General features: G+C 43.3%; 2 protein-coding genes across 3 annotated transcripts in view; one reads left to right on the forward strand and one right to left on the reverse strand.

The window, feature by feature from the left end:
- LOC119374527 (JNK1/MAPK8-associated membrane protein) overlaps window positions 1-19,428 on the reverse strand; it is a 329,511-nt gene that overhangs the window by 136,449 nt on the left and 173,634 nt on the right. The window lies entirely within an intron of this gene.
- On the forward strand, window positions 26-17,568 carry LOC119373241 (protein cornichon homolog 4). Of its 2 annotated transcripts, XR_007414343.1 has the most exons (6): window positions 27-305; window positions 672-740; window positions 4,645-4,760; window positions 6,944-7,084; window positions 9,338-9,443; window positions 12,239-17,568. XR_007414343.1 is itself a non-coding variant. In XM_049410789.1 (5 exons), the coding sequence occupies exons 1-5, from the start codon at window positions 231-233 to the stop codon at window positions 9,390-9,392; spliced, it is 456 nt and encodes a 151-aa protein (XP_049266746.1). In that variant the 5' UTR covers window positions 26-230; the 3' UTR covers window positions 9,393-9,444. The 2 variants fall into 2 exon arrangements, 1 of the variants encoding a protein (XP_049266746.1); XM_049410789.1 differs by lacking the exon at window positions 12,239-17,568 and having other exon boundaries at window positions 26-305; window positions 9,338-9,444.

The raw sequence follows: 19,428 nt of genomic DNA on the forward strand, positions 1-19,428 counted from the left end.
GAGGACTGCGAAAGCCGCGAAATCTACAACTGCGTTTGAGATTACGCAAGCTTTTGAACTTGGCCGCTAGGCGTTTCTCGCAGACGAAGTGGTGGGCGCGTCGTGCTTCTTTTCCACGGCCGATGTCGAGCTCCTGAAAGTCGCACGTCTTTTGTTCAGCGAAGAAAAAGTTTCTCGAGTTGCTTCTTATCTCCGCCCCGCGCGGAGATAGCCTGCTCGACGCCGAGACGATGGTCAACGACGTGGTTCTGTTTGTGTTTTCGCTATTCGACACGGGAGCCCTGCTATTCCTTACCGTTTACGTCGTATCCTTTTTCGAGTTTGCCGGCATGTCACTTGCCGGTTGCATCGGCTTGTTTTGTTCCTGTAGGTCGGGAACTTTCGTGGTGAATTCCGCATGCACTACAGATGTTCCTACGACTCCCAGATCGAGCAAGGAACAATAGAATGTTTCTTTGCGACTCTGCTTAGTAAATAACGCTTTCTACGGAGCCACTACGAAAGAGAGAGATAACCTATGTTGTTTCTTAACGTAGTGTTTCGCATCTGGGTTGTGTTGCGCCGTTGATGCGGTCATTCGCTCACGCTTCACGTGGCGGCATGACAGAGCTTGTTTATGAATCTCGCCTTCACCGCGGCACTGACCTTTTCCTTATCTGAAGCGTACACAGGTGATTACGCTGTCCGATTTAGAATGCGACTACCTCAACGCTCAGCAATGTTGTTCCAAGCTGAACGGGGTAAGTGAACGCTGCAATGGAGGCAGAGGAAACAAGCTGCGCTTTGACCAGAATAAGAAGAAGAAGAAGAAAAAAAAGACTGCGTGTTAAGAACGTACGGGGCACGCACCAAACCGGCAGGTGCAACATTTGAAATGAAAACAAAGCACTACGGAAAACTGTTCACCTTCGTTATGCAGTACGGACATTTCTTACTTCGTAGCGTTTAAGTACACACTCTTACTGGGGGTACCCTGTACTTTCTTACAAAACTTCAGCAGCCTAGGTCATTATACCATTAAGTCGCTTCAACTTGGAAAACATAGGCACATGACTGGATGGGTGTGGTGTTTACTTTGAATCACTGATGCCACTTTTCCTGTGAAGTGCTGCCCAATTTCTCATAGGAATGTCTGTCTTTTGACGTACACCTGTGTGTTGTCATGATCATTAGCTTGATGGTAAAACAGGGCACTGTTGACTTGGCAGCCGTCAAGTGACAGTGCTTTTTGATTTCACTTGGAGCGTATATAGTGTATTGGAAGAAAAGCAGGGATGGATTTTGTTCATTTATCCGCTTTAAAAATGGAACGTCTTGTGAGGCCCAGATACTGTAATGTCTGCGCATTTTAGACATCTTGTAGAGCAAAATTCTGTCGATAACACAATGGCCAGTAAGAGCCGTGTGTATAACTTGAGTTCAGCAGCAAATAACATCCTTGTATATTTTCGTCACTTTTAGCTTGTCTTTGCTTTGACGGCAGGTCTCTGCCGTCATTGGAACAACAAATGTTAAAAGCTCTTACCTTTGCCACGAGAAGAAGCCGATTGAGTGACATGAAGGTCTTTTGCCAGATGTGTTTCATCGTTTTTCAGCGTCACTAAGCAGGTGGACTAGAGAAGGCCGAACAATTTGTATTTTGTTTTTGTGCTATCTATTTACTGCATTCTGGCACTGACTGAAATGCACACCTTAGAACACAGTGCATAGTGAGTGCAGATATGGATGAACACCGTAATAGAACACATGTGACCTCTCTGTTTACTGTGACAATCGGTTTAGCGTAGTCATGACAGAGGAGTAGCACCATTTTTTTACTCTTCATTAAAACAGGCTGCACACAGTTTTCTTTATTGAAGGAACATGAGAAATGCACAACCTACCCACCACGGTGGACCAGTGGTTGTGGTGCTCGACTGCTGACCCGATGGTTGCAGTATTGAATCCCGGCCGCGGCGGCCGCATTTTCGATGTAGGGGAAATGCTAGAGGCCCGCATACTTAGATTTAGGTGCATGTTAAAGAACCCTAGGTGGCCGAAATTTCCGGAGCCCCCCACTATGGTGTCCCTCATAATCATATGGTTTTGGGACGTAAAACCCCATCAATTATTATTAGAAATGCACAATCCGACATCAATTCCAGAGAACACCCGAGTGCAGTAGCACTATGAGTACTCACAACACAAGCACATACACATCCGCTCGTGCTCCCATGGTGGCCTCCAAAAACTGGGGTGTTGTTGAGTGTTTATTTACCACATACAAAGTTACATGCCTTTCCAGGAAGGAGAGTTCAGGCACAACACTTTCGACGTGTATTGAACTGTGGGCACCAGCAGCGTCAACAACACCACAACCTCCTTCCCTGCTATCAGTAGCTGAATAAACTTCAGTTTTGTGGCTGCTTTGGCACCTCGGAGGGCTCTTTGAGCGGCTGACGTTGGAAAGCTCTCTTGGCAGCTGTGAGTGGCAGGAAGCACCTCGATGAGCCATATTGAGAGTCCTTTGTTACTGTTACAATTGAATCCCAAGCTGCCTGCCTTACATTTGAGGCACTTGAGAGGCAGTACCATACATTAATCACATTTTTTTTTTCCAAGAAGCCGAGCTCTTTTTATGAACAGTTAAACGTCCCTTCCTTCACACTTACACCATCGGAAATAGGAGCACGTCCTTTCTCTGTGCCGTGGAAATAATACTTCTCTGAATTAACAGTGTTGTTGCGAACAAGGGCAACTGGGCTGGGTGTGTGTGCAGAATCATGTGCGCAACTTTTAGCACATGACAGTAATGTGTAAAGAAATATTGTACTGTACTGTACAGTCAGTACAGTGCTTGAGTTTCATCTACAACTTCTACTTATACAGAAGTGTCACACTTTCAATTACTGGTCCCTGCAGTCACATTCCAGTGAGCGAAGGGATGTAACAATGCATTACCAGCTTTAGACTTTTCATATTTTTGCTTTACGTGTACTCCAAACACTGGCAAAAAAATACTGGCAATTGACAGAGTATCTTAAGTGGGTCTAATTTAATACCGATTTCTACTAACCACTTTCACACGCGATGTTAGTTCAGGGGCTTTGTGCTGCTGAGCTGAGTCACTAGTTTGAGTTCGGCTGTGGCAGCCATATTATAGTGGGCACAAGATATACAAGCACTCGTATATTTATATTTAGGAGCACATTAAAGAAACACTAAAGTGAAACAATGACTCAGTTTAGACTAATAATTTACACACTTGAAAACTCTATTGTCGTTAAGTTCGCCATCATAGGCTCATTTATAGAAAATAAAATCAAGGTCAGAGTTTCATTTTGAAAGTTCGCGCCGAAATCTCCGCATGTGACGTCGTGGATTTCAAAATGTTTTCTTCGTATTTTAGCCACACTGGCTCAGTGCAACTTCTCTAACATTTGGTGTGCTAAGTTTCTGGCTCCCTCAGAGAACAATGTAGTTCCCATTTACCGATTAGGAACTACATAGGCACTAGTACATGTAGAAGAACAGAGCGTTGGGCGAGTTGGTATTCCATTGGGAATAGCACTTGCGCAAAAACAAACACGGGACACGGTAGAAAGAAACGACGAGACGAGCGCATATGCCGTTCACACTAGTAGATGTCATCGCAATCTATGGCGTCACGACGATTGGTGCGGCAACTTCGAAGTGGCATCGCCACCTGCATTTTCTTTTTGCACGTTTTCTTGATTACCGGGTGTCTTCTTGCGGCAGGAGTAATTTACTAATGTGAGAAAAATTGTTTTTCTCTCTAGTGTCCCTTCTGTATGTTCATATAATGTAATTAGCACCGTTTATTAACATGAGTAATCCGATTTTGATTTGGAGAACCCCAGGTGCTCAGAAATCACCTGCAGCTCTTGTGGGGTCTGAAGATGTCGCCGCTCTTGGAACACACGGAGACAGCAGACGGTCAGGCAAACATGTGTACCTTTTATTAACCTCTTTTATATATGACGAGCTCGCCTGCCGAATCTGATACACAACTAAGTGACACGCTAAGTAACCTTATACAATGCCAATAGAATACACAGAAAACATAACAAACATAAGACATGCAATGCACCGCGAACGCGGCGTCGCTGATGTTCGACTCACCACGAGGGGCCTGCGGAAAAAGGGCCGCGGTATCGTCCTCCACAAACCCACCGCGGGAGACATCCATCCATCCATCCATCCATCTAGATGTCCAACCAAACCCCCAAAGAGGCTCGTTGCTGTTTTCTATTCGCCGGCCTAACCTCTGCGCGGTAGCGCTTCCAGTGCCACTGTGCTAACCCTAACCCGCGTCAGTACAGCGCCACTACTTGCTTGGCGGCCGTTTAAACCTAACTGCGGCTAATACATGAGACGCGCATGTGCCATGAGGTGCAAACGACTTTACAGGGGGTGATAGCACCCCCACACTATTCACTACAACATTCCTTATTAGTAAACCTATATCATGGTTCCAGCACTTAAAAGCCCAGGATTAACGTTTCCTTTTTTTTTTTTTAAACTGGGGCAGTTTTGTCATGCTCAGCATCTGCCCCCAAATTCTACATTCAAAACCCTGTTTTGGATGTGTAGTGTCATGTGATACGTGCCATTGTTAAGACAGTCTTCTCTCGCTTAATGCAGTGGGTCCTGCCAGAGGTGATCGCACAGGCTGTCCTGACTGTTCTGCTATTCTTCGTCAACTTCCATTGGATTTTGTTTGGTCTCAACGTCCCCATGGTCGTGTGGCAGGTTTACAAGTGAGGCGCCGAACGATTATTTCTTTCTTTTGTGTGTCAACAGAATTTCCTATGAAGGAGACTGCTTTTTTTAGCTGCTGCTTTCCTTTCAGAGACAGTTTTGTTGGTTTGAAATATTGAGGTTGAGGATTTCATGATGGAATGAAACTGTTATATTTTCACTTTACATTGAGTATTCTGCAGGAGTGACTGCAGTTGTATGTGCAAGCATTATAAATTGGGGCCATTTGAACGGGTTATGATTAATAAACGATGTCCTATTTAAAATGCAGCCATATGTGTAATCGCCGTCCTAGTTAAAGCCCAATATTATACAAAAAACAATTTTAGATGTCTCTGATTTCACGTTGTCCGAGCGGCCTTTCGTCCTTAGGGTCAGAGATAACTACATTTTTTTACGCTGTATATGTTATCATAAGTGTATGTTGAATGCATTGAAAGCCAAGTCCTCGTACCAAGCGTGAATGATACCGTAGGAACTGCTTTATTTCAACCTGAAATTTCGAGTAGTCTCTTCATGCTTGATCGTCACTGACCAGATCTGTTTATTGTTGTTTGTTTACATCTAGTACCTCATTTCTGCCTCTCCTAACACTAACCACAGTAACACTGAGGTTTATGAGTGCCATGGAGTCATTACAATGCTTGCGAATCAACTACTACAAAATGTCAGATACAGGAGGGCAAAGAAAGATGGATCGACTTGCCTGGCTCCGTTTCTATTGTGTATGGCAATGTCTCCCTTTGTGCTGCTTACTTGGAATATACATGTTTTCTTGTAAAAATTCTACTGCGGGAATCTATGCAAAACATGCAGTGGAATCTAAAAGAGTGATTTCGAAGGCATTACCTTATTTACTCGAATCTAATGCGCCCTCACATGTAATATCCACCCAGTTTTCAAGACTTCAAAATACTAATTATGCTCCTGAATGTATTATCAGATCTTTAAGATAAAGTATGCAGAGGCTCTTATTCCTGTGCACGTACACGATTTTTAATCTAAGTAAAACAGCACAGCAACCAAACAATTCAACATGTATGTACATGTTGCCAACATGTTGTGCATGTACAGTCGCGCTGAATATGACTTGCACCACGGGAGCACGCAACCTCACGAGTTTAAAGACTTCGCATTGCTTCCACTAGCCCTTATTTCTACAACTAAATGCTGTTCTCTCACTGAGACGTGTTCCCAAATAAGAAAATGATATCTAGATACAGAAACGAAGCACGCTGAAGCCGTGCACTATCTTTAAACTCGTGAGGCCACGCGCTCCTGTGTTGCAAGTCATATTGAACGCGACTGTACATGTAGAATTTGCCTTCATAGAATGAGAAATTTATTCTCATGGCAGTTGCTTTCCTTTAGTGATCCAGTTTTCCGTAAGATAACTTTTGGCTACAGCTCAATCACGTGCCAGTTCAAGGGCCATTGCCTTGACAAGCTCGGTCTACACGGAGTTGCCTTCAAAGTCTGCACATTTTCCTTTTTTCGACCCGTATGAACTTCTCCTGGTCGACTTGCAGCTGAAGATCTCCTTCCTTTGTTCTTGCACCACTCGCGGACACGCATTTCGGGCATGCAAAAAAAAAGAGACATGATGCAGCTCTCATCAGCGGTCATAATGAAAGGGGCATGTCGCCATCTGTAGTTCACTGGGAACACACATGACACAGACAGGTCGTAGTGGAGCACAAAATGGACAAGATGCGCTCAGTCACCATTTTGGGATTGCAGCGACGGTCGGCTGCTGCCAGTGCCGCAAACGTTACTTCAATTTTGTACTAGATTGTATTGTACTGGAAGTTTTGAACTTGTTTTATCCGAAAAAAGAGATGCACATTCGATTTGAGTAAATGCGGAAGTATCTGTCAAGAAAGAGATAAAATGGGCGAGCACACCCTTGGTACTAGAAACAGAAAGGGACGCACGTTATCTTTGACAAGCCTTGTATAGTACCCATGCAGAGTTGTTTCTATTTTGTTGTTGTTTGAAGTCTCTGGTGCTCTTATGGGATGATCCATTCACTAGTATTCTTTAGTTGAAAGTGTAGCATCTGTCCTTTGTCTTTATCCTGTGTTTGTTTGTTTTTTGAACTAGCAAACATGAATTTGAACCAAAAGCAACTATCGCAACCTGCTGCTTCAAGTCATACTGTTTTGGTGGTTGCGCTCTGCAGGTACCTTTCGGTACCTGACTGCAACTTCGGGGTGTACGACCCGACGGAGATCCATAACCGGGGCAACCTCAAGCGGCACCTTCGGGACTCCATGATCCGGCTGGCATTTTACCTCATCTTCTTCTTCATCTATCTATATTGGTGAGTGTAATAAAATTTGCTCCCATTATGCCCCATTCCATTGCAAGGCATAAAGAGAAAGTGGAAATGGTTCCTCCTGAATGTGGAACATTTCAGTTTGCATCAGCAAGTGGTACTGTCTTCAAAGATCCGAGCTGTTTATAGTTTGCTTGTTCGTGGGCCTTGTTGTGAAAGTGAATTTAGGCCCTAGTTGTAGTCGGTCTCGTCTCATGGGTTTAACTACTGGTGTATAGTTAAGGCTTTGGTATGTCACCAAATAGATGCTCAGCCAAAGAGACACACAGCTACTTGTGATTTGAAATGTGAAATGCCCTGTGACGTAAGTGGGTACTTTACTGCAGCTAATAGAAACAGCTTACCAACTCATAGGCACCATTTAATTGTTTGCCCCTTGATATTATTCTTGAAAATGCACATCCACCAGTGAGACGCAAGCACATGCTAGCAGTAAATGTTCGTGTGCGTACTGATTATTGGTCACTGATGTAGTTGTTTCATTTGAGCTTATTAGTTATAAGTGCCTTTACTACAAAGCTCTCATAACTCCCCTTCCTCTTGCAGATCATGTCCCCTAATTGAAACTGGTAATGTGATGCACGAAACAACCACCTTATAACTCAAAGCTCGATATAACGAACTTGGATATAATGAATTATCGGTTATAATGAAGTAAATGAAAAATAGCCTTGGTAATAGATACAGTGGTCAGAATATATGCTGATAACGAATTTTCGGATATAAGGAAGTCATTTTCGTGTCAAATGTGACTTTGTTATAATGAGGTTTTGTTATAATGAGACCGTGGTCGCTTAGCACGTTAGGTGTCACACTAGTGAACGTGGGTTTGATTCCCGAACACGGCGGCCACATTTCAATGTGGGCAAAATGCAGTGACATCCAAGTACTATACTTAGATTTAGGTGTATGCAGGGGTGGAAGTGCTGCGCCAATTGCGCCATTCTGAGCCAATCTGGCCTGCTGCGCCAAGCTGCACACAAACGGCAATTTCCGCAAAAATTGACCATTGGAAGTGCAAAGCACCAGATGGTAAGATGGATGAAGTCGAAATAATTGATAAGATCCCCTTGCGCATCGTATGTTCTACTGCGGGTAAAAGCGCGCGACCGGGGATGAGCGCGGCCGAAGCAGAGATCAAACGAGCCGGCCCATTTCTCTCAAATGGAGGGTGCATGCGATAACATCACCCTGCTCGGGAGGCCTGCCGTCGAAGCAGACAGGAAACGCCCCGCCCTTCTTTAATGACTGAAAAGACGCGAGGGCCGGGGGGGGGGGGTGTCGTGCGAGCAGCAACTTTGAACTTTGAATCTAAGGGCGCGGTCGCGATTGCTGGCGTGCGTGCTATCTAGACAGTCATCACAGCGGGCAGCTCGTATACCCTTCTACGCGCTGCGCTCTCAACGTGAAGTGACTATGCGGAAAACATCTCTCCCTGGAGCGGCCGTATTCTCTTACACCAGCGTTTTGTAGTTATGCGACATCGGATAAAAAACAGTTAGCTGCCAGCCTCACTTCGTATAACACTACAATTTGTTGCTATCGCATTCATTGATTCGCCCTTGCGGTGAAATTGTGACTTTTTTTTAGTTTATTTTATAGAGTGTCAATAGGTTTAGAATGAAGGTAACATTTATCTTATTTCTAGTCTTCAGTTGTTCATCTCAGCCACCTTTTTTTATTGACATGAACATTCTTCATTTGTTTGAGGTCTAGTCAACTGTAGTGATCCAAAGCATCGCTTATATCTCCAAGTTATTGCTCTGTCAGCTGTGATGTTTTAGTGATAGGATCATATGTACATGTACATTATTAATTTGTGGTAAGTCTGGTCGGCTCATCAGTATTGGATGTTTAGTAAAAACCACTGGAATTTTTTGTGTTAACCAGAAATAAAAAATTTCAACTAACAATCATGTTTGACCCGAGCAGTCTGCTCCAAAACTAACTTGCATCGCTCCAAAACACACTTTTTGATGCTCCGAAGCTGCTCCGAACCTGCTCCAAAGCTCCCATTTTACCGCTCCAAAGCTGCTCCAAAACAGCATTATTCCTGCTCCCTGAGCTGGTCCAAAAGGCTGAAGCCCACTTCCACCCCTGTGTATGTCAATGAACCCCAGGTGGTCAGAATTAATCTGGAGTTGCCCATTACGGCATGCCTCATAATCATGTCATGGTGTTAGCACATAAAACCCCAGAGATTATTATTGTAACCATTACGCTGCTCCTGCCATGCAGCATGATTATCGCCTTGCTGACGTCAAACCCCGACACAAGGCGGGAGACCTACTAGGAGGTGTGAACCAGCTCTCCTCTTCCTTTCAACGTCTCCCTCATGCAAATGGTAAGTCTTGCCGATTGTGCTCAGAGATTTCGTGAGAATGTGTACACATTGTGTGCCTCCTAATAACTACCACTGTGCTGACTTTGCTGTCGTGCACGCGTTGCACGGAACTCGGTGCGTCTAGGGCTTCACTGCGTGAAGCACTAGCTTTGGGAGGACAGCACGTGCTGCCCTGTGCCACTTCTCTGTTGCTCTGTACTGTGGGTGGTTTCACATATCAGTTAGGTGCAGTGAGCAACAACACTAGAAAAAAACTATTGGTCCCAAGTCCTGTCAGCCTACTAAGTTAAAAGAAAAAAGTCTTTTTTTTTTCTTTTTTTTTCAATATTGGTGCAACACTCAAACTTGAGGGACATTCAAACAACATTAAAAACCCAGCACTTCCACCAGATGTCACATGGTTGGGACAGCTAAAGTGCAAGCAGTCGGACTAGCAGGGAGCACAGTTTTCGGTCTTTAGTAATTTGATCATCGGAGAAACACGTTGGCTTTTATACATGCGTGATTGAGCTGCCCAGTGTTATCACTGGTGTTGGCGTTAGTTGCAGAATAAACTCAAGTATGCACACTGTGCACGTAATCTTATCACAACGTTGTAAAACAGTCGTGAAGGCTCCCCATAAATTCTGGCGTGGCCTGCACCGAGCGGTAACACGTGCGACAGCTTTTGTGAGCGAAGCCCGGTCACACCGATATAAAGGAACAAGCGTGTGTGGCAGTAATAAAGTGCATTGGCATACAGATAAAAGGTTAAATAAAGGCACACGGGACAGCGCTTGAAGATTTGTTTGAATACGAACATTCAACCAAACTACTCCCAACTCACCACGCCACATGCCTCTTGCTAAGTCTTCAAATAAAACAGCTGCTCATGCGGCATCGAACACTAACATCCATAATTTTACGATTAATTCGTCTCAAAGTTTATTAGTAAAATACTGTGTTATTTGGTGCTTTTTGGTGATTAAGAAACCCGGTAAAAGTTTCGAAGCCCTCTGGTTTGCCACTGTACCACGGGTTGCCATTTTTTTCTTTCATCTGCACTGTTTCTGTATTGTTTTTGCAAGCTTTACGAGGTCCCTGAATGTCAGAAGAATAACATTTTGTGGTCTCTATTTTCTTCAAGCAACGCTCCAGTGTTTGCAAGGATTGCAGAGACATACACAAAGCCTGAAGAGCCGAGCTGCGGAAAGCCAAATTCTTTGCGCACACTAGCATTTCGCTACTGTAACGATCAATTAGAGCTGATAACTGTAACCCTGAAAGATTTTATTGTGCCGACTTGATCTGGGTGACCCCACTTTGGCAATGTACATTCTGTAATGTTCACGGGGATAAGCTCGAAGATGCGGGTTTGATTCCTCTCCACAGTGGCCGCATTTCGTTGGGACAAAATGCAAGAATGCCTGTGTACTACTTAGGTTTAGGTGCTCTGTGTTCTTATATTTAGGTGCAATTAAAGGAGTGCTTACACAAAAAGAAACAGGAGGGGAGAGGGGATTGTGCAGTTGCACATGCTATTTAAAATGTAGGCAGTTCCTCATACTCAACCCATATATGCCCAGTGTCCTCCATATAGGATGCTTCTTTGACGCACTCTAACATCAAGCACATCAAGCAGGCCTCAGTGAGGCCTGCTTGATGTGCTGTAGGTGGCGCTAGTCATCAGCTAAAGAAAAAGCGACGTTAGAGTGCATCAAAGAAGCATCCTATATGTAGGACACTGGGAATATATGGGTTAAGACTGTGCGTGCTGATGCTGCAAAATAGCCAGAACTTGTTCTAATGAAGTTGCGTCCTGACAGAAAAATATTGTCACATCCAATACAGTCAACGCGCGATTTTTCATGCATGCCTGATAATTTGGATGCTTTGACGGCACCTCCATATACCTCATACAGTCAATGCAAGGGGACATTGGGAATAGAGATGCCGAAATTTCTAGGCATCCGATTTCTCAGACCTCCTGCTCCAATTGCAGGTCGAAAACGGCATTGACTGAACGAAGCCAAGACCACTCCCGTGTGCCAATTTGTTTGCGGCTGTAGTGGATTCGAAAAGTCAGCCTTGCCACAAGGTGTTATGTGGTGAAGCATACCAAGAATCGGAAGGGGCTATTGTCATGGGACATTGCTTGTGTTTCTTATACACAAGAGCGCTCGCCGTGTCCCGTCACTGAAACATCGTTGATACTGTGTGCCTGTTTCAAACATACTAATGGTGAAAACGTAGTTGCGACGAATCCCCGACGCAGTCTACGTAGAGTCTAATGTATTCGCTAACTTCACCACAGTGGCTTCTAATGCACTGTGCCTGCCGGTTTATCGCGATCACTTTTGTGTGCGTAAAGGGTGACTGCATTGCTTGGCTTGGAATAAATAACCCCACAAACCATCATCTCTCGCTCGTATCTTCATGGCATGGCGTGCCAAAAGGTCGGGCCTGTGATTATGAGGGGTGTGGTTTTGCATTAGGAAACAGTGTTGATGTTTTGGAGGGTACGCAGCAAATGGCAGTTTTGTTTTTGCTTATTGCACATTATCCTCTTACACTTACGTCGGTTTTATCATGTAAATTAGTTTTATATCCTGCATTTGCGGTAGAGAGTATTTAATTCGGTGCTACACATGTGAAATGTCACAATAATGGCAAAAGGTTTTCATTGTGGATAGGGTCAGGGGGTCGTTTGCACGGGTGGGAGCACTTGTTCGAATGTTACGGTATATATGGCTCTACGAAAGTCTCGTTGTTTTATGGACTTTTATGCGCATACATTATGCTTCTTTTTTCTGCAGGAGTGCCTGTCCCGCGGACCGCGTCAGAGGCACTCCCATTTGAAGAGCCCGAGTCGACGAGATCTTGCCGCGAACAAACTTGCGGCTCGTGCGCGCACGCACGAGGTGTTGGCGGACGTCGCTACGCTCGAGGAACTCGAGGCAACTGGTCATTTCAACCATTGACAATACTCTCTAGTAGTTTTGTTTCTGTTCCGAGTTGCAGCATTTTTTTTTTTTCTTGTCAATTTGCTAGGTATACCTCTTCGTCTTAAGCAGTGCCCTTCCTCGTGCCATTGGAAATGTGGTGGCGTCTTTTGTGGCTTCAGTGTGGCAAATTAAAAACCTCAGTTCTGGAGCTTGAAATTTTAAGTGTGATGGCATCGCCTCCTCTGAGATTCCTGAAATGAATGCATTCTTTAAAGCGAAGCTGTTCTTAGTTGACGCTTTGCCATCTCTTGGCATCACGAGGGCATGTCATGCACGACAGCAGTGCTTGCAACGCTGCTTGCGTTCCAGTGCAGTCGCAATAGCAATGCACATTTTGGCGAGTGGAATGGGCCATGGCTGCAGTGGAACGCTACCGTAGCGTTCCAGCTTGGCCTAGAATGAGCACATCATTGCCTCGTAGCTTAACATAGAGTGTCAAATAAAGAGCAATGATACAATGCAGAAACACATACAAAAGACTTGCAAAACATAGAAATACTTAGAAGGACTTGCAAAAAAAAGAACATAAATATCAGCTTCGCGGTTTCGATGGCTTTCACGGAGTGGAGCTTGCTGCATTTTTTTTGTCATGGCAGTTCCGTGATTTTTGGTAGTATGCCATTTTTAACTAAGATGACTTAACGTTATTGCATCGGGAAGACTACGTAATAATTGAGAATGAGCATGATGTCCATGCAATCGTGCTGCAAACATATTCATCGTCTCAGCTGTCATTTCGATAATCCTGTGACCAACCTCGAATCAAAAGGGCAGCTGTAGTTACTAAACCTGTACTGTTATAATCATGGAACTGTTTTATAAGAGCAAACATGACCTTTTCGATGAGTTCTGACTTCAGTTTGGCTGTTCGTTTCTCGACAGTACCTGGAAAATTAAGAACATACACTTTGTAACCAAGTTTGTTTACTGCTAGCACTTTTTTTAAAGTTTCGATATGCATCGGTTAGCTCACTTCTAGGCTACACACGCACGACTTTGTTGCCAAAGGTGTATCAGCTATAGAAGCCAAACATAGATTGAGTGATATTGTGCTGTACGAGCTCTCAGTAGCCTGGTTGTTTACCTACTGGCAAACAGCCGGGCTTTGTGGAGCACGTTACCAGCTTGCAGCATTTTCGGTGATATTTTTGTTGATTGCATCATCAGCGACATGGTTTATCTTCTAATGAGCTCTCCTTTGCTTGTGCTAGCTCAATTTCTTGTAACTATCCCTTAAAATGTAATCCCATTGTCTTCTTTTTTTGGCATGTTGTACCATTGTTGCTTGTATGGTACTACTTATCGCTTCCCCAAGAGATGAATTATGCCAATGGCTTTGACTAAGGCTTGACGTGGCTATTCCCTCATTCAGATTGCTTACAGTTAAAGGCAGTTAATGACTCTTTGAGCATTTGCAATGTCATGATTAACTAGTCTGAACGAGCTCGTCGCATGTTAACACAAACTAGTGCAAGGTATGAAAAACAAGGTTTTTGTTTTCTGTGTTTACACTGTCGGCATTCCTTTGGTTCTATATCGGTTATAAGTGCACCGCAGCTCTGTCCCTAGCGGGTGGAAATGTAACGTGTAAGCTTAGTTTTTACGCCTGAAACGGCGTAAAGCCAAGAATGTGAAGTAGTTTACATATTGTTGTGCGTTGTGTAGATGAGTGAGTTATGACTGAAAGTAGCTATAATTGTCAACATATGACTGTTAACAGTTCCATCCAACATGAGCTGTCTTTGGGTGTCATGTGTGAGTGTGCGCTGTTCGAAAGTTCTTGCCAACTACTTGTGAATGAACTGTCTGAAAGTGGAATCGCCCGTAGCATCACCGGGGGTTGTGCCATCACTGGTGTTTTTTTTGTTTTTAACTGGAAGTGTGCCGAACGGATGTGTTTTTTTTTAGTGTTTTGGTGTTAGGTATGCCAGCTTTTGTAGCAGTATGTTCAAATGAAAAAGAAAGAAGTAGTGGTTACTGATAGGGCATACAAATTCTGTTTAGTGTGTGCCTGCCTGGCCATATTTGAGTGTTAAAGCAGTTGTAGCTTCCGGTACGCCCTAGCACTAATACTTCTTAAACACACTTATTTACATACTAAGTACTTCTTTCACCCATGAGCACCTTTATGACTACGTATTGTACCTTCTTCCTATTGTTGTGTTGCTAGGGAAGTCTGGTTCAAACTGTTTTGATGAGATGCAAGAACATTTCACAGTTCATTTCGCCAACACCACATTTAAGTACACTATCACCTGCCCACTTCATTCGAAATAAATTGGAATTGCATGCTTGCCAGAATCAAATTTGAGATTTTATTGACAATGGACAGTGTCCCTGTTAGTTCTTTTCAATCGAGGTACCTGTTTTTCGAAGGGCAACACCACTGGTGCTTCGCCAGTTCAATCCTAAATGTGATCTCAAGCAATATATAAACTGTTGAATCTTGCGTCCAATCAAAACTCGAGCACAAAGGTAGCCAAGGTTTAGCCAACTCGAGTGCGAAGTTTAGCCAGAGCCATTGAAACCCTGACTACCTTACTTGAATACGGCTTTGAAGTAATGTCAAGTACAATGCAGTCGGCCAACACGTTTTGTGCACAAGTGATCAAGCATCACGTACAGTATAACCCCCGACTCCAATGCTGGTTCGTGTTATATGTTTGCCGTACATACTGCGTTGAACTGCTGCAATATGTACAACATGTAAGTACATAGCCTGCATGTGTAGTGGTGGTTGTACTCTCCACTCGTGTAACACTTCCTGCTAGTCTCTGCATGAAAGTTCTGCTGTACTTTTGTGTTCGGTGGATTAAGCTTGCAGTCTACACTTCCTGAACTTCGAGTCGTGCTTGTGCTCCAGTAGTCAGGCTGCCAACATTGATAGTTGCGTGCAGTGAAAGTGTGGCTGCGTTTGTGTCTACATAGTTGGTATGAGATTGCATTCATTTGGATTGGCTTAGCCTTTCAATTGACTTTGGGGCTTCTGAACTTCTAGGTCAATATTGAAACTTGGCAAAGTTCAGTCTTAGTGTCTCCATCGTTCTGAATTGCACCACAGCGTTAGTCAGTTCAGGCAGGCTTCTGTAGCTGTTCCCAAACGTCTTTCTTATGAATGGTTCACTTGCGACATGTTTGCACATGAAAACTTGCTATACAGCTGGTACTATAAGCATTCACTATCTTTTTTCTTTTTTTTTTTCTTAATTACTGCTGCCTCTATACTGCTTATCAGTTACTTCTTTTAGACTGTGAAACTGTCTGTAGAGCCAGCTTTGTTTGTAAAGCTGTATTGCTGCTTTGCCCGTTTCATTGATTATGCACACATGCAGGCGTCTTTGCACTGTTCTGAAGCTTACACGTGACAAGGCCGATGATTGAACTAGGGTGTGCCGTTACGTACGTTGTTTCTCCACATGACTGGTCTGCATTCTTTAGCAGTTCTTAATCTTCGGTTTCAATGGTGTCATTAGTCATACTGAGCAAGTGGTTAAGACATTACAGTGGCATGCAAGTTGCTGCAGCAGTTTTGAAAAAATGGTGAAAGAAAAAAAAGACCTGCAATGAATCGGCCCCATTTGTTGTCTCTGTTGCCTCTTAAAGAACCCTTCTCTTTATTGTAGCAATGCAGCAGTTCATAGACTAGTTGCATGATAGCCTGCTCTCCCGATATGTATGGGACTACATTTCTCTGGCTACGCAGGTATGGCTGTGTTGTCAACTGCGTACAAGTGGCCATATTGGTCATGTTTCAGTGCTCTGAATTTCGCTTAGGTGTAGCGCATTGGCCACTTTTTTCCTGCCGGTATGCACTAGTGCCAGGCACCTGTCGGTGTTGGCACCTTTTGCTGTACTAGTACCCACCTGCCAGTGGCGCACTTGTGGCTCCAGCTTTTATCACATCTTGCCAATTTCACGTGGAAGCTAACGTAGTTGTGCTATTTGTACGCCGATGTGCAGAAACATTAAGTTGCTCCAAGTTCATGGGATGTAAAATGGAGCCTGTGCTCATGCACGTGTCACAGAGCGCAGAACTCAAAAGGCAAGAACACATGATGTTGTACTGCAGCTCAATACAGGAGGAAAGGTTGATTGCAAATGTGTGTGTATAAGTGCATATTACACGAAGGTGGTTGGGCATGACTTTCAGATTCTCTCTCTCGTTCACTGATGTATGGTCACATTGGTTTCAGAAATCTTAAACTGCAATTTTTGTCGTCCTTGTCTACGACATGACCTGAGCTAGTTCACATCAATGGAAACATATTGTTGATAATATCTGGTCATACATCTTTCATCTTGTGCTTGCAACCATATCCAAAACACTCATTTCATGGTTGGTGAACAGTATTGCTATTTCAGATAAAGGGCTTATTCATGGTGACTTAACAGCTCGCAACAGCTAAAACCATAGTTGACATGTAAGTTGGTATAAGGTTAGGTTCATTCTACGCTTCAGTAGCATTGTCGGTAACAGCCAGTTTTGAGCTTGGCCGATGCAGAGCTGGGCGTGGGTTATGTTGGTGATTGATAAACGGCGAGTGCGAATCAAAATACAGACTTGGAGTGGAAATGGACGTGGCAAGCACTGTCAATACCAAATGTACCTTGACAGCTTCTTGTACTAGTACTACACTCAAACCTCGATATAACGAACTCGGATATAACGAATTATCGGTTATAACAAAGTAAATGAATAGCCTTGGTAATAGACACGGTGGTTCGAATATACGCTTAGAACGAATTTTCGGATATAGCGAAGTTAGTTTCGTGTCAAATGTGACTTTTTTTTATTATGAGGTTTAAGTGTAGTCGTAACTTCGCGTGGAAGAAAGGGTGCTTAACCCACGGCCATGTTTTCCTTAAAGGTGCAGTCGACATGGCCTGTGCTTGGTGTAGCTCAAGCTGTGCAAATGCAGTGGTTGTCGCTGTGATTTTGTGCATGTTTTAAACGTTCTCTGTGCCGTTTAGTGTAAAAAACTTTGCATGTCTTCGGGTCATAGCCTTCCGTTGTCTCTTGTTCGTACATCTGTATGTTATGACTCCCCTTATGTATGCTTCCCAGTGTTGTTTGTGTGCTGATGGTTTTGTAGGGCTGCTCTCCACAGTGTGTTTCACTGAAAATAAACTTGTTTCCTTTTTTTTTATTGTTTGTGGCTGTTTGTTGGGATACGCTGAAATTGTATGCACTTTGCTGTGGCACTGTGCAAACCATTTAAATGGTGCACCACCAGGTTTGGCCTTTGCAAAAAAAGAAGAAAAAGAAAAAAAAGTCCAGCACTTAGATCGCTGGCAAGCAATCCAAGTGCAAAGTTCCGTAAGGCTCATAAGGTTTCATAAGGAATAATAGCTAGTTTGTTTATGAAAACTTGTTGCAACAGGAATTGGTGTAGATGCACCAGTCATCATCACTCAAATGTGTGACCCTTACTAAATACACCTTCTGCCCTTTCCGAACTATTGGCAGAGGTCACCTAACCGATCAGACTTGGTGCTGTTCAACACTGATCCTTCTCTTTTAGTAAACATGCACACACATGTAAACCACTGGATGCAGAAGATACGACGCTTGTTGCTCCTGCTCTGCAATTCCACATGTTATACCCCTTTGCGGCACGGTGTCCTCATTTGGAGATGACTTACTTTTGCCATTTCTTTGCACTGTTGGCAAGGAAGAGACAACAAACTTTGAGCTCACAGTAGTTTAAACATTTTTGTTACCTAAAGTTCCTATATACAACTTCTGGCTGAAATATTTTGCTACACACGATCACTTTTGTGAAGGCAGCACTGTCGTTTAACGAGGCGTTGGACATCAGGCGTTTAAGCAGAAATTTCAAATATTTTTCCACCTTTTTAGGAATGCTCGCTGCCAGCAAAAAACTATTGCATGCAATTAAATGAGTCGTTGAATTCGGTTTAGGAAACAGTATAACATGACTGACTGTACAATATTTCGAAAATTATTTACTTTGTAATTACAACTAATTGCTGTAAAACAGTATAATTTATTCGAACACTTGCACTTACCTTAAATTCGATCTCCAGAACCTTGCATAAAATTAGTATGTCAATTTCAAGCACTTATAGACGGTCGATCATACTGCGTATTGCAAAGAAATATATGTTGTGCAAACGCTACCCGACTACATGGCCTGAAGCCAGTAGTGGATCCAATTAGTAACCATTAGCAAAAAGCAGACCAACTCTGCATCCTGCCTTTATTTTTTGAATGCAATTGTGCTAAAGGAATGGGAATGGCATGCTATTCGTCGTGAACCTACACTGGTTTTTGCAACATCGAGAATGCGACTGCCAGTCTGTATGTATACCCTTATGTGCAGTTAAAGAACTCCCAAGTGCCAGCACCTTCTTTCATGCATTGCATCATAACAGTTACCAGTGCAAAAGCATTTGTCTAATATATCCACTACCTGCTTCAATCGCTCCCTATTCTTTGCATGTATTTGTGCAGCAAGTTACGCGTTTATTTCTTGTTTGTGCTGCCTTTAATTAGAAGATAAAATTTCCAGACAGGTATGCACAATAAATGTATAGATATTTGTTATAAGCATGCATTCATTACACACTATTTATTATTGAGAAAAAAAGAAGTGCCTTAAGTTTACTGCATTATATCCAATTATAAGTTTTGTTCGTGTTCACTATATTAAAGGGATTAGTGTAAATTTTTCAGAATGCTATTGTCTTTAATTTGTCCATCATAGGACGATTCTAAGAAGTGGATATGAAGGTCGAAGTTTCATTTTTAAATTTCACACCTAAACGTCGGCACGTGAACATCAGTGTGACGTCATGAATTTTGAAATTTTTTAGCACATTTTGGCTACATTGGTTAAGTAAAATTTTCTAAAACTTGCTAGGTTAATACTTCAGGTCCCTCAGAACATAATGTCAACAGTTCTGACCGATAAACGATTACGGAGGCCCTAGCAGGCTATCAAAATCTGTGATGTCACGGCGAGCTAGTGCGTGAATTT

Source organism: Rhipicephalus sanguineus, chromosome 11 (assembly GCF_013339695.2).
Source record: "Rhipicephalus sanguineus isolate Rsan-2018 chromosome 11, BIME_Rsan_1.4, whole genome shotgun sequence".
NCBI classification, from domain to species: Eukaryota; Metazoa; Arthropoda; class Arachnida; order Ixodida; family Ixodidae; genus Rhipicephalus; species Rhipicephalus sanguineus.

Bases quoted from the DNA above. Each gene is read 5' to 3' on its own strand.
- LOC119373241 (XM_049410789.1), top strand. From the start codon at position 231: ATGGTCAACGACGTGGTTCTGTTTGTGTTTTCGCTATTCGACACGGGA. The intron at 306-671 runs GTATCCTTTTTC...AAGCGTACACAG, and splicing joins TATTCCTTACCGTTTACGTC to GTGATTACGCTGTCCGATTT. The intron at 4,761-6,943 runs GTGAGGCGCCGA...TGCGCTCTGCAG, and splicing joins GTCGTGTGGCAGGTTTACAA to GTACCTTTCGGTACCTGACT.